Source organism: Poromitra crassiceps (genome assembly GCF_964638095.1).
Source record: "Poromitra crassiceps genome assembly, chromosome: 19".
NCBI classification, from domain to species: domain Eukaryota; kingdom Metazoa; phylum Chordata; class Actinopteri; order Beryciformes; family Melamphaidae; genus Poromitra; species Poromitra crassiceps.
Genome location: NC_139646.1, coordinates 29,162,127 through 29,176,464, shown reverse-complemented (window position 1 = coordinate 29,176,464; position 14,338 = coordinate 29,162,127). Strand labels below are relative to the sequence as shown.

At 43.1% G+C, this 14,338-nt stretch overlaps 1 protein-coding gene across 1 annotated transcript in view; it reads right to left on the bottom strand.

Annotated features, from left to right (window-relative positions):
• Positions 1-5,703: 5,703 nt before the first annotated feature.
• LOC310794027 (zinc finger protein 638-like) overlaps positions 5,704-14,338 on the bottom strand; it is a 33,789-nt gene continuing 25,154 nt past the window's right edge. Inside the window, exons 16-23 of the mRNA XM_083655893.1 lie at positions 12,508-12,642; positions 12,232-12,261; positions 11,179-11,490; positions 9,702-10,184; positions 9,231-9,474; positions 8,661-8,807; positions 8,320-8,441; positions 5,704-7,467 (exon numbers count right to left, since the gene is read on the bottom strand). Of these exons, the coding sequence (XP_083512019.1) occupies positions 7,408-7,467; positions 8,320-8,441; positions 8,661-8,807; positions 9,231-9,474; positions 9,702-10,184; positions 11,179-11,490; positions 12,232-12,261; positions 12,508-12,642 (1,533 nt within the window). The 3' untranslated portion in view covers positions 5,704-7,407. The remainder of the gene's footprint in view (positions 7,468-8,319; positions 8,442-8,660; positions 8,808-9,230; positions 9,475-9,701; positions 10,185-11,178; positions 11,491-12,231; positions 12,262-12,507; positions 12,643-14,338) is intronic.

Sequence of the window (14,338 nt, the reverse complement as noted above, 5' to 3'; positions counted from 1 at the left end):
GTCATGTAGCTGTTTGTGTAGTATGGTCATGTAGCTGTTTGTGTAGTATGGTCATGTAGCTGTGTGTGTAGTATGGTCATGTAGCTGTTTGTGTAGTATGGTCATGTAGCTGTGTGTGTAGTATGGTCATGTAGCTGTTTGTGTAGTATGGTCATGTAGCTGTTTGTGTAGTATGGTCATGTAGCTGTTTGTGTAGTATGGTCATGTAGCTGTGTGTGTAGTATGGTCATGTAGCTGTGTGTGTAGTATGGTCATGTAGCTGTGTGTGTAGTATGGTCATGTAGCTGTTTGTGTAGTATGGTCATGTAGCTGTGTGTGTAGTATGGTCATGTAGCTGTTTGTGTAGTATGGTCATGCAGCTGTTTGTGTAGTATGGTCATGTAGCTGTGTGTGTAGTATGGTCATGTAGCTGTGTGTGTAGTATGGTCATGCAGCTGTTTGTGTAGTATGGTCATGCAGCTGTTTGTGTAGTATGGTCATGCAGCTGTTTGTGTAGTATGGTCATGTAGCTGTTTGTGTAGTATGGTCATGTAGCTGTGTGTGTAGTATGGTCATGTAGCTGTGTGTGTAGTATGGTCATGTAGCTGTGTGTGTAGTATGGTCATGTAGCTGTGTGTGTAGTATGGTCATGTAGCTGTTTGTGTAGTATGGTCATGTAGCTGTTTGTGTAGTATGGTCATGTAGCTGTGTGTGTAGTATGGTCATGTAGCTGTTTGTGTAGTATGGTCATGTAGCTGTTTGTGTAGTATGGTCATGTAGCTGTTTGTGTAGTATGGTCATGTAGCTGTTTGTGTAGTATGGTCATGTAGCTGTGTGTGTAGTATGGTCATGCAGCTGTTTGTGTAGTATGGTCATGCAGCTGTTTGTGTAGTATGGTCATGTAGCTGTGTGTGTAGTATGGTCATGTAGCTGTTTGTGTAGTATGGTCATGTAGCTGTGTGTGTAGTATGGTCATGTAGCTGTGTGTGTAGTATGGTCATGTAGCTGTTTGTGTAGTATGGTCATGTAGCTGTGTGTGTAGTATGGTCATGCAGCTGTTTGTGTAGTATGGTCATGTAGCTGTGTGTGTAGTATGGTCATGTAGCTGTTTGTGTAGTATGGTCATGTAGCTGTGTGTGTAGTATGGTCATGCAGCTGTTTGTGTAGTATGGTCATGTAGCTGTTTGTGTAGTATGGTCATGTAGCTGTGTGTGTAGTATGGTCATGCAGCTGTTTGTGTAGTATGGTCATGTAGCTGTGTGTGTAGTATGGTCATGCAGCTGTTTGTGTAGTATGGTCATGCAGCTGTTTGTGTAGTATGGTCATGTAGCTGTTTGTGTAGTATGGTCATGTAGCTGTGTGTGTAGTATGGTCATGCAGCTGTTTGTGTAGTATGGTCATGCAGCTGTTTGTGTAGTATGGCCATGCAGCTGTTTGTGTAGTATGGTCATGTAGCTGTTTGTGTAGTATGGTCATGTAGCTGTGTGTGTAGTATGGTCATGTAGCTGTTTGTGTAGTATGGTCATGTAGCTGTGTGTGTAGTATGGTCATGTAGCTGTTTGTGTAGTATGGTCATGTAGCTGTTTGTGTAGTATGGTCATGTAGCTGTTTGTGTAGTATGGTCATGCAGCTGTTTGTGTAGTATGGTCATGTAGCTGTGTGTGTAGTATGGTCATGTAGCTGTTTGTGTAGTATGGTCATGTAGCTGTGTGTGTAGTATGGTCATGCAGCTGTTTGTGTAGTATGGTCATGTAGCTGTGTGTGTAGTATGGTCATGTAGCTGTTTGTGTAGTATGGTCATGTAGCTGTGTGTGTAGTATGGTCATGCAGCTGTTTGTGTAGTATGGTCATGTAGCTGTTTGTGTAGTATGGTCATGTAGCTGTTTGTGTAGTATGGTCAAATGTGTAGTAGGGCCTATGTGTAATATATTGTGTGTAGAGATATGGTGTAGTTAGTAGATGACTGTGGATGATGCTATGTAAAGCCCTTTGAGTGTGTGATAAGGGGCTAAGAGAACTCAACTGAGGGTACCTCCTCCTCTTCTTCCTCCACCATCTCCTACCTCCTCCTCACTGGAAGCCCCTCCTCTTTCTCCTCCTCACTGGAGGGGGACTGGAAGCTCCTCCTCACTGGAGGGGGACTGGAAGCTCCTCCTCACTGGAGGGGGACTGGAAACCGCTGTTGTCATGGAGCGGTGGGAGTCTGCCGTGGCGTCTGGGGGGGAGGCTCTGTACTGAAGCATTTCATTTAAAAAAGTGCAATGTTGTGTTGCACCATTACAAGCATCAGACATTTCCAGAGTGACATATTAGCATCAGCTAGTGACATAACACAAGTAACGTTTCATTATGCTTGTTTGGGAGAAATACATATCCGACATAGTCGCAGATGTATGAGGAAGCATAGCAGGCCTACATGCCAATGTGAAGTTGTAGGCTACCCATCAGTTAAACAAAAAAAACTATTAGGCTACCTAATACAGCTTTTTTATTAAGAATGAGAAACTTTTGTTTTGCAACGCACAAATAAAATTCAACTCATCCATTTTGGTAGAGGGGGTTTTAGTCATAATGATGGACATCGGTTATGCTCATCTTGGTAGCTCCTGGAGGCATCTTGTGTAAAATAGCGCCATATTCAAAAAGGATAATCAAATCAAAACAGTAAAAACAAATTTGATCTTAGTGATTGTACATGTTAGAGTATATCGCCGCCATCAATTCAATGTTTACAGCGAGCCCAGCTAGGCAGCCCTGGCCGGTAAGCTAGCTAGCTAATGTTAGCCGCTGGTTGGTTGGCTAGCTAGCGAATGTTAGCCGTTAGCTAACGTTAAAGTTAGCTAAACGGCTAATGTTAGTGTTTTTTTTAACTGTACCGTAAATTCCGCACTATAAGCCGCACCGGAGTATAAGCCGCACCTGCAAAATTGCCTGTTTGTTACATATATAAGCCGCGGGTGTTTTAATGGTATTTTTTTTTTTGTGTTTTAATGTTTAATTACCATATGTAAGGGTTCATGCACAGAGGGGATTGTCGGGAAAGAGATGGCTGTTTGAGGAAGCTCCCATTTATTAACATTTCAACAAAACAACATAACACAACACCACCTGTGTTTTTTTTTACAGTGCACACAGTGTCCGCGGTGTGGTGAAAAGAGGGCAAGAGAGGAAATTAAAACAGAAGTGGATTTATAGTTAGAAAGAGTGCTAAAAAAGAGAGATTTTTTTTTTTTTTTTTTTGAAAAAATCCATAGATAAGCCGCACCGGACTATAAGCCGCAGGGGCCAAAAAAGGCCAAAAAACGGGGGAAAAGCCGCGGCTTATAGTCCGGAATTTACGGTAGTTTCTGCAGAGTAACGTCCATGTACCTTTATGGATTGCACGGGGTTGCAGCCATGATAGCCGAGCCAGTCAGGGGGAGGAAGTCCATATATGGTCCATCCGGTCATGAGGCACAGGACAACGCGATTGGCTGGCTCTGTTTGGAACGGTGTATAAAAGACGAGCGCTGAGCGTTCAGTTGGCAGTTGCAGAGGCTCTCTCTACAGCATCGACCTATCTCAATGCTCTACAGAGGCAGTCTCTGCAGACAACGCGGCACACAACGCTCGATTCCTAGGCTCGCCCGCCCTGCAGTGCCTGTTCAGCTCAGCCGTTGCGTGGCCTCGCTTGCCCTACGCCAATACTGTCATCTGTTCGGGTGATGTTCTGGAGTCAGCCGCTAGGCGGCGCACACACACACACAATATGTTTGGGTGATGTTCTGGAGTCGGCCGCTAGGCGGCGCTGCGGAGATAGCAGGAGAGTTGGAGAGTGGTGTGAGGAGAGAAGGAGGAATAGTAGTGAAAAAGATGGGATCATGTCTATGTTCCCCGGATTCTATATTCCCTGTTTTTCACTAACCCTAAACCTAACCTCCCCCAGACCCTAACCCAAAACCTAACCTCTCCCACCCCCCACGCCTAAACCTAACCTCCCCCAGACCCTAACCCAAAACCTAACCTCTCCCAGGGAACATAGCGGGGTTCTATGTTCCCCGGTCCCACAAAAACGGGGAACATAGGGATGACCCCAAAAAGATAGCCAGGGCTGAGCTGCTGTATCCGAATTACCTCAATAAAAGTTATGAGTAAAACAGAACGTCTGGGGGACACACACACGCACACAATTTTTTTTTTTTACGTTTGGATGATTTTTAACCATATTTAGAGGAATATCTCATTTTAAATTAACATTAGGATTATACTGTAGTGATGTCATTATTCAGTATTTTCTCACTCACTTGGTGACCTGCTCTCCCTTTAGGTCGTTTTACAATTACACTGCAACAGACAGCAACACAGGCAGAAACACTGAACTTATTATCACTTTGAAACACAGTGCCGTATACTATACCGGGGGTGGCTTTAGCTCAGGAGGTAGAGCGGGTCGGCCAATGATGCAAGGGTTGGCGGTTCGATCCCCGCTCCCTCCCAGCTGCTGTCGTTGTGTCCTTGGGCAAGACACTTAACCCTCCTTGCTCCCGATGGTGTGTAGGCACCCTGCGTGGCAGCCTGCCGCCATCGGTGTATGAATGGGTGAATGTAGACTATCTACTGATTGTAAAGCGCTTTGGATAAAAGCGCTATATAAATGCAGGCCATTTACCATTTATACCATTATAGCAGCAGCCAATGACAACACATTCAAGCCATCCTTGAGTGCAGTACAGAGGCCGGGTCTGTCTGTCTCTCAGGTGTAAGAATCCCACAACGATCATGGCTTTAACAAGTGTCAGGCTGTGTAAACAGTGTAAAGTGGGCTCTAAGCATCATGCCCATTGTAACTGAGGGGGCGATTTTTGAGGGGGGGGGGGAAATAGTATTTAATTATTCTTTTTTTCAGGGGGACCAAATTTTTAGGGGGACAAAATGTCCCCGGCGCCTATGATACTGGCCCACGTGCAATGTCTCCCTCCCCCTCAGTCTCTCTCCCCGTCACTCGTGTCACTGATGACATCATTGATGTCACAATGCCTATGTATGACATCATTGATGTAATCATCAGTGACATCATCACTGATCTATAGCCTTGTGTGAGAGTAACCAGTGTGAGAGAGAACTTATGACATCACTGATGTCATCATCAGTGGGACAGACACAGAGCCCCAGCTACCATTTACTGTATATACTGATGATTGTATGTGTATGTCATTGTAATCATTTTGCCTACTCGAAGCACACACCAAGACAAATTCCAATCAATGTTTCATTTAGCCTGGGTAAACCCATCCCCCACGTGACCTGCTCTCAGACCTGTTCTCAGTCACTATGTGACTGGGAACTGAGAGAGCAGGTCACGTGGTGGCTGGGTTTACCTAGGCTATGTTTCATTGATATGGCAAACTATTGAATCTTGATAAGACAGGTGGAGCCAGGTATGCATTCACTTCCTCTCTCTCCATTCTCATTCGCCCCTTGACTGAATTCCAGGGTTCCCACTTCCCACACCACCTTAAACATCAAATTCAAGGTCTTTCCAGGCCCAATTCCCTCAAATTCAAGGACTTTCACAAACCATATAGGTCAAAAAGCCTAGTTAGCACCACAAGTTATGCCCTTAACTGCTTTTAGAAATGGGAGAAAATTCCAATTGACCTGCCCACCATTCCCCAAATACTAACCCACTGCAATAGGCGTTTTTATCAATTATTACTAGAGCCTGGCAAAATGAAAAATTCTGAATGAGTGACAAAAGCAGACAATTTAATAAAACCACCATCATTGTGTGCAGTTTCCACAGGCAACCATTTTCGGCCGTACACAATTTTTTAAGAATAGCACATAAAAAGAAAAACAGGAGACAAAAAAAAAAGACAGGAGGGCTTAAAGCAACAAAATATTCGGAACCTGAAATCTTCGTGATTTCCTTTCTTTTTTTGGGGGTGGGGGGGGAGGGGGGTCCAGCCCACTACACTTATTCCTCTTTATCAAACGAGTCCAATAACAGGAGCAACAAAAGCAGTTTACACATATCTGTGCTGAATGAATGGATATTGAACACAATCTAAACCTAGGGCAATAAGGATATCTGTGGAGCCCCCCAGGCATCATCTGGTACAACAACAAAATCAAAGAAAAAAGGTGGTGTGGAAATCAGTGGGTACAGTTTTCGTACAATTTACTCAGATTAGTAAACCATGCGCACAGATTTGTTGATAACATCAAAGAGACATTTAGGGCTATATACAGTGAGCCAGAGCCATTACACACTGCTTGACATGTATACTATTATGGCAAAAATCCCAATCTGATAACTTGAAAAAAGATAAATAAATCGGCTAAGTAAAATAAATATGCTTTTTTTGTTGTTTTATCTCAATTATCTTGTTTTCATATTTGTGGGAAGCCAAGATTTTTATTTTTTATTCAAATTTGATTTGAGCCCCAATGTATAGTGAGCTGTTATAACCATTAGGCACCTGGACCAGTGTTTTCCACAGGTGGATTGCGGAAGATTTTATTTGGGTTGCCAAATAAATGAGCAGAATTGTATTTAAAAGGAGTATTATATTGTTTCACTGAGAGATTGAAAAAAAACAGACGGCTTGTAAAGTCTGCCTAAATGCATTTCTTCGATCTCATATTGATTTAGTATTTGACGTGTATATATTTTAATAACGTGCATAGAAGAAAGTTATGATTTACCAAACGTGTATCTCTTATGGCTAGTTTAGCCATGTTCAAGATCATATAAGGTGATGCTGAACTGGCAATAAAAATGGTCAGGAATGTTCATTTATTCACAAATTCGCTATTGTGAATTGGGTCGTGATGGTTTGTCATTTTTAAAAGGTTTGGGATCCCCTGACCTAGACCACACTGTGTGATCAGTCTAGACCACACTATGTGATCAGATCAGTCTAGACCACACTGTTATGTGATCAGTCTAGACCACACTGTTATGTGATCAGTCTAGACCACACTATGTGATCAGTCTAGACCACACTATGTGATCAGTCTAGACCACACTGTATGTGATCAGTCTAGACCACACTGTATGTGATCAGATCAGTCTAGACCACACTATGTGATCAGTCGGTCCAATTTATGATCCGATGTGTGTTGGTGACAATATGAAAGTTATTTACTCCCTATAAATCATGTAACTCTGTGGGCTGCTGCGGTGTCCGTGTTTGACGTTGTCAATATAGATATTAAATCCATTGGCATGGTCTTCTAATCCGCGGGCATGGTTTAGGACTCCATGCACACTGATTACTAATTCAAGGACTGATCCAAATCAAAACCCAGGATGATTTTGTTGCCGTTGTTGTCGAAAACAGTTTGTGAATCTAAAATGTCCATGTGCCGGAAAGCTTTAAGCCCCGGCACTGTAGAAAGGAGAGGAATGACTTAAATTCAGTCAGCCAGGGCTTCATAGCCAGTTCAGCTGGAGTCAGCTTTGATAGTCGGGTTTGCCATCGTCTTCTGGCTCTGCAAATGTTTCTGGAAAAGAGCAAAGAGGAAATGTGCAGTGTTTTTTTGGGCTTCTCTGACACTTTGACATCAGCAAACAATATTATAGTCAAACATTCTCTTATCTCATAAGACCAGATGCTGCATTTGCAGCATTCTCCCTTGAAAGGAGAATTTCAGTATTTTTCAACCGGGACCTTTATTATTATTATTTTTTTTTACTAATGAGAGCGGACATTTTTGAGATTGATGCAGTATTGAGCGAGATGCAGCCACACAACGGGCTGGAACAGAGGCAGACAGGGCATCAGGGCACAGTGCATCATGTACGCACTGGCTCCGTTACAAAAGTTCACATGAGCTGCTTTTCTGCCAGGTTTCGTGCAAATCTGTTTATAACTTTTTGAGATAACCTGCTGACACAGACAAAGGGGGGCGGGGGGGAGGGGGGCACTCCTGGCCAACTGGGAATGATTACCTTTGCCCTAATGTTGAACTTTTTTTTCCTAGCCACTACGATTCTTTTCTTCATTTATGTTAGCGAAAGCCAAAGATTTAAGCTGTGAAATACTTTTCATCTCATGTTTCTCTCTGCTACAGAGGCTGAGTAATAAAGGTTTTAGTGAATGTTGACAATTGTGTCAAGTTTTTCAAAAAACCTTCAGGTTTAGGTTAACGCACCTTAGGTTTTAGAATGCTTTTTAGAGGACACCTGGTTCTTAAATCGGTTAATTGGGGCAAGTTATATTCGGCTAAATCATAGTGAGATTAAACTATTCCTCATTTTGCTGGAGGCCCCTAAACTTGGAGATGAGGGTCAGACACAAGAGAGCTTTAGGTTAGTTAAGTTCTGATGGGTGAAAATTGGGATGGCGTTCCTACCTGCAGGTTCTCATGATGTTTAGGGGTTTTGCAGTGTGCGATCTGGGCCTCCTGTGTTCCAGTGAAGAAGCGGTTGCACACCTTACAGAAGAATCCTGCCTTTGGTTGCAGGAACTGCAGACCTGTAGAAACACACGAGGCACAAACAAAGAGGGTGAGGCAGGACATTGTTGACAGCCATTAATTAACTCAAATGTTATGATACATGTAAAAAAAAAAGAAAAAAAAAAGGACTAAATGGTGAAAATTAATGGTGAAAATTGACTAAGTGTATTTTCACAAATAAAATGTAATAATAACATTTATAGCACAATGCCGGAAAATCAATAATTGTGTCTCACCGACTGGGTTGTTGGGGTTAAAAGGAGGGAGGGAGTAGTCCTCAGTCTTTGGGTTAAAAGGAGGGAGGGAGTAGTCCTCAGTCTTCGGTTTCTTCTTCACACACTCTTTCTTGTTGCTTTTCTCATCCTCAGACCTCTCATGCTTTGCTAGAGAGAGAGACAGAGAGACAGAGAGAGTGAGTTTCCAAAACATGTTTTCACTTTCATTCTGGGATATTCTGTGCTTTTGGTGACAGACAATATCAATCTAATCCATCTTGGATTCAGGCTGCAACACCACCAAATCTGGAAAACGACCTGTCAAGCCTTGGCTTATTGAGAGTACTCCACGAAGTGGGTGTGTATGTATATATATATATATATATATATATATATATATATATATATATATATATATATAATTATTATTATATTAATTATAATTAATTAAATAATTAATAATTAAATAATATTTAAATAATTAAATAAATTATATTATTATTATATATTATATTATATTATATTATATGTTATATATATATATATATATATATTTTTTTTTTATAAAAAATGTAAAAAAGTAAATTGTACCCGTCTCAGGTGTAGTCTCTGGTTCTGGCTGAGTTGCTGGTGTAACCGGCTGGCTAGAGGGAGCGGTGGCTTCTGGAGCCTGTAAGGGTGGTGCAGCAGGGGCGAGCGCCGGGAGGCGTGTCAGACCGGAGGATGGAGAGCTCTCGGAGGCAGCAGTAGGCTCTGGGCCATGTGCTTCACACTGTGCTGGGGCAGCTGTGCTCTCAAACACAGTTGCTGCTGTGGTAATAGCTGTGGGCGCCACCTAGGGGTCAGAAAAGGAGGCAACAATGATGGCATCCCAATGTGGAAACGTCATGGCTCACAGGCCCAGTTTTAGGACTAGTTTCTATTCATGGTCATGAAATAGTTCTATCCCTTGTTAGAACAGATTGTGGGTCTCACACATTGCCTCCCACTCATTCACAGCAGAGCAAGAGTTGTGGCATATCACACTGTGCTAGCAAGCACCTTCTTCCAATAAGAAATTACCTGAGGAGCTTCCTGTTGGGCAGTGTCTTCTACCGGAGGTGCTTCCTGTTGGGCAGTGTCCTCTACCGGAGGTGCTTCCTGTTGGGCAGTGTCCTCTACCGGAGGAGCTTCCTGTTGGGCAGTGTCCTCTACCGGAGGAGCTTCCTGTTGGGCAGTGTCCTCTACCGGAGGTGCTTCCTGTTGGGCAGTGTCCTCTACCGGAGGTGCTTCCTGTTGGGCAGTGTCCTCTACCGGAGGAGCTTCCTGTTGGGCAGTGTCCTCTACCGGAGGTGCTTCCTGTTGGGCAGTGTCCTCTACCGGAGGAGCTTCCTGTTGGGCAGTGTCCTCTACCGGAGGTGCTTCCTGTTGGGCAGTCTCCTCCACCCCCCGCTCGGAGGTTTCCATGAGACCAGGGAGGTCGGCCACGTCTCCCACTTCATCCACTGTCACCAAGTCAGCCAGGTCAGCTGGGAAGTCGTCAAATGCATCTTCCTCTTCCTCCACCTGAGGGCATGATGAACACAACATCAGTATTAAAGGAACACTTCTCTTCTCTGTTACCGCTTTCAGACAGACACGGTTCTGGTTCTGGCTCTGGCTCCGTTCTGGAGTCTCAGAACTTTGGTGCTTTCTGGTGAACCAGCCCGTGTTCACACTAGTTTAAGTGGGACCAAAGTGGGAGGACATTACTCGGTAGTCCTTCTTCAGTTTTTTAAGTTGATTAATTATTTGGTCTGGCGTTCGAGTGAACCCAACCATGGCCATCTCTTCCGCAAGTTAGGCATACGACTTGCTCTTTCTTGTACTGCTTTCTAGCTTTTCTTGAGATTCGGTAGATGCCCAAATCGCCACTAAACATTTGGTTTCCTCAGGAGACCACTGCGAATAATTTTTCTCCATGTTGTCACTGCCTTCTTCTCCTTCCTGCTCGTTTTCACAGCCTAGAATGAGACACGCCCACTGATGATGTCACGGTTCCCAAGGAAAAACCAACTATTTTTTGGTTCCGCTGAGAACCAACTTTTCAGGTTCCGAACCAATTATTTTTTCGGTCTGAACGCACCGGCCGGTTTAAATTTGGGTTCGGGAACCGGAACCGGCACGGAGCCCTGCCGGTGTGAAAGCCCTATGTGTGTGCAGTAGAAAGGTAGTGATGCACCCCCTCCTGCTAGTTAGCTTAGCTCAATGACCGGTAGTCCTCCCTCCTGCTAGTTAGCTTAGCTCAATGACCGGTAGTCCGCCGGACTGGCTACCCTTCCCCTGCTAACTCACCAAATACACATTCCAACAACCTTTTCCTTTGCGGGTGAGAAGCATGGACAAGATAAGCAGCCCTCTAGACTCCATTATATGGGGAAGCCCGCCCCCTAGTGACGCGGAGAGATACTTTCACCAGCCAATCAGGATTGGGGTGTAGTGAGATAGTGCTTCTGTCAGTATGCGTTCCCACAGCGAGTCACCGAAACCAATCTTGTGAAATAGAACAGTGCTTTCTCACCGGTTTGGCTTCCACCATAGTCCTGTCTGCTCCGTCCCTCTCAGAGCTCTGCTTACTCCGTGACCCTGACGAGTCTTCCCTGTGCGTTCTCCTCCTCTCCTTCTCATGCTCCTTCCTCTCCCGCTCCCTCCTCTCCTTGTTCCTCTGGATCCTCTCCTCCTTCTCCCGGGTGATCCTCTCGTCCTCCTTCCTCACCTTCTCTTTCCTCTCCTCCCTCTCCTTCTCCCTCTTCGCCTCCCTCTCTTTCCTCTCCGTCTCCCGCTTATCCTCCTCCTCCTCCTCTCCATCGGCCGGCTCCATTTTCACAACCCCCTGTGGACAAAACAAGAATCAATTGAGCTACAATCAATTAATATGATGGAGCTTCCTCCCTGACCAGTGACACAGCGACAGATTAAATGCTATGAAGATTACTTGTTGTTACTAGAGCTGCCGAAAATAATCGATTCAGAGATGCATCGCGATGCTTAATAGGACGATTCTGAATCGATTAACAAATATCAAAAATCGATTATTAAAAAATTTTTTTTTTTTTTTTTTTTAATAATCAAATAAAATAGAATGTAAGTACATGCAGTTGTTTATTTTAATTATGGATCATAATACAATGCAATTCCAAATGCACTTTTATTTTAAAAGTAGCCACACAGTGAGAAAAAAGAAAGTGAGAAAAAATAAATCATGTATTGCGGAAAAAGTGATTCATCGATTTAAGATGCATCGTATAATCGAATTGAATCGAATCGTAGACTTGTATAATCGAATCGTATCGAATCGTGAGATCAGTGAAGATGCACAGCTCTAGTTGTTACTGTTAAAATGTGCTGAAAATGTTCAAAAAGTACTAATACACCCACAGAAATACTTTCACGCCCAGCCACCCACCCCTTTAGGGCGATAATTCCACTCATGTTTGAATACAGGGGTGCGGGGATCACAAATCTTGCACAAAACTGCAAAAAAAAAAAAAAAAAAAAAAAAATATTGCATGGTCGAGCGTTATTGATCCAATGCAGCCAGATTAGCGTTAATATATTACACTAAGGAACGTACGTGACCATCATTTATTTCAATGTCCGCTATCTGCAGGGCACAGAGTGTTTGTGGAGTGGAAGATTGGAGCTGTCAAAAGGGAACAAAACAACACACTCAGGGAATGTCAGAGCAGGAAGAAAATAACTGAGTCAAGATGCATGAGCAGCGAAAACAGGCAGTGGAGGCAACTCATCCAGTCTCCCAACTTATAGCCAAGCCCCGCCCCGTCCAATCAACCACAACCAATCAAACACCTTTGGCGACCATTGAGAAACAAATGTCAAACGTAATGACCTTGGTCTGTGTGTTGGCTTTCAGGTCGGCCTTGCGGGAGAAGGACAGAGGGTTGCTCTGGATGATGCAGGGGAACTTCTGGAGGCGCTTGAAGATGGACAGGGCCATGGCAGGAGTTCCCATCTCACAGATCATCTGACCCACAGGGACAATGGAAGGGAGGGAGGACAACAAAATGTGTGTTTAAACATTGAAGGATGCAGATTCTTTACTCGAAAATATCATAGTGAGATGAGGCGGAAATCCTTTTTTAATCAATAAAGCAGCAGTGTTTTATAGAAATATGATTATAAAAATACGACAACCATAAAGAATAAGGCCAATGTGAAAAAAGAGAATAATACTTAACAGGTAACTAAACCCCCCCAGCTTTAAATCAATGTATAAATAAGCCTGTTGAGTAGTGTAACTTTAAACCAATGTATAAGCCTGTTGAGTAGTGTAGGAAACTTGCTACATTCCAGATTGATAAGAATCTAATGAAACTGTTTCGGTGTTTTTGTTGAGTGTTATTTTATTGAATCTTATTTCTTTTTCTATTATTTGTTGGTATAGCAACCTTTGTATCAAAGAGAGGAATTTCTTGGGAAAGATTGTGAAAGTGGCTCATAAGATAGATCTCTGTCCATCCATTCAGGTGGTGTCCATCCTCTTAGCTCAGAGTAGAAGCAGCCTATGTTTAAGTGTCCCTTCAACTTTGGCCACAAAACAGCTACAAAAACTCCTTTGTCCCCGTTTCCATTCCAGCCTTGAACGCTGTCGGGAGGAATGGTAAATGGTAAATGGTAAATGGCCTGCATTTATATAGCGCCTTTATCCAAAGCGCTTTACAATCAGTAGGTACATTCACCCATTCATACACCGATGGCGGCAGGTTACCACGCAGGGTGCTGGCACACCATCAGGAGCAATTTGGGGTTCAGTATCTTGCCCAAGGACCACCGACCTCTTTTATCCAAAGCGATTCGTACCTCCTGAGCTACAGCCGCCCCAAGGGAGGAGGAGGTAATATGCTGTTGTTGCCGTTTGTTGTTAGCTAGCCCAAGGTTGTTGACCTCGGTGATGTAGCCGATACAGTGTCAATTTAATTAAAGGTATGTATTTTTATACTTTGTGTGTGGAATGCTAATGTCTATGACATTTAATAACTTATTAGATATACAATAGCACTATTGATTAGTATGAAATGCCTATGTACTGACGGGTTACGGTGGACACTAGGGGTGCACCGATCACAGATTGCCTATGGGAAATATCTGCCCAACCGATCACCGATATATAAACTCCTCAAAAAAAGTTTGGAAACTTTATTTCGGTCGATTATTTCTCCCCTTTAATAATACCAATTTGCATTGTATATCGTTGGAAAGCCTGATTAGTGATAGGGCTTTTTTTTAATAAAAATAAATAAATAATAATAATAATAATAATAATAATAATAATAATAATAATAATAATAATATAAAAAAAAATCGGCAATCAGCCGATCGCATATTTGAGGTCAAAATCGGCCGATACAGATTGCTTGCCGATCGATCGATCGGTGCACCCCTAGTGGACACTTAGCCTCCTTGTACTGCAAACTGTTGTATGTATAAACTGTTGTATGTATATTTGTATTGTTTTTATGTTTTGTACATGTCTTGCTATGTGGTTTTTATGCTTGCTGCAGCACAAATCGCCCCTTTTGGGACAAATAATAAACTTGAACTTGAAGATGGATTCTGGTCAAAATCTCGATATTTTAGAGGGAAATATTTGAATTGTACATACTTGATCATGTTCATGCATAGAGGGGGTTTAGCTCTGCTTTATGTCGCGAAACCAAAGG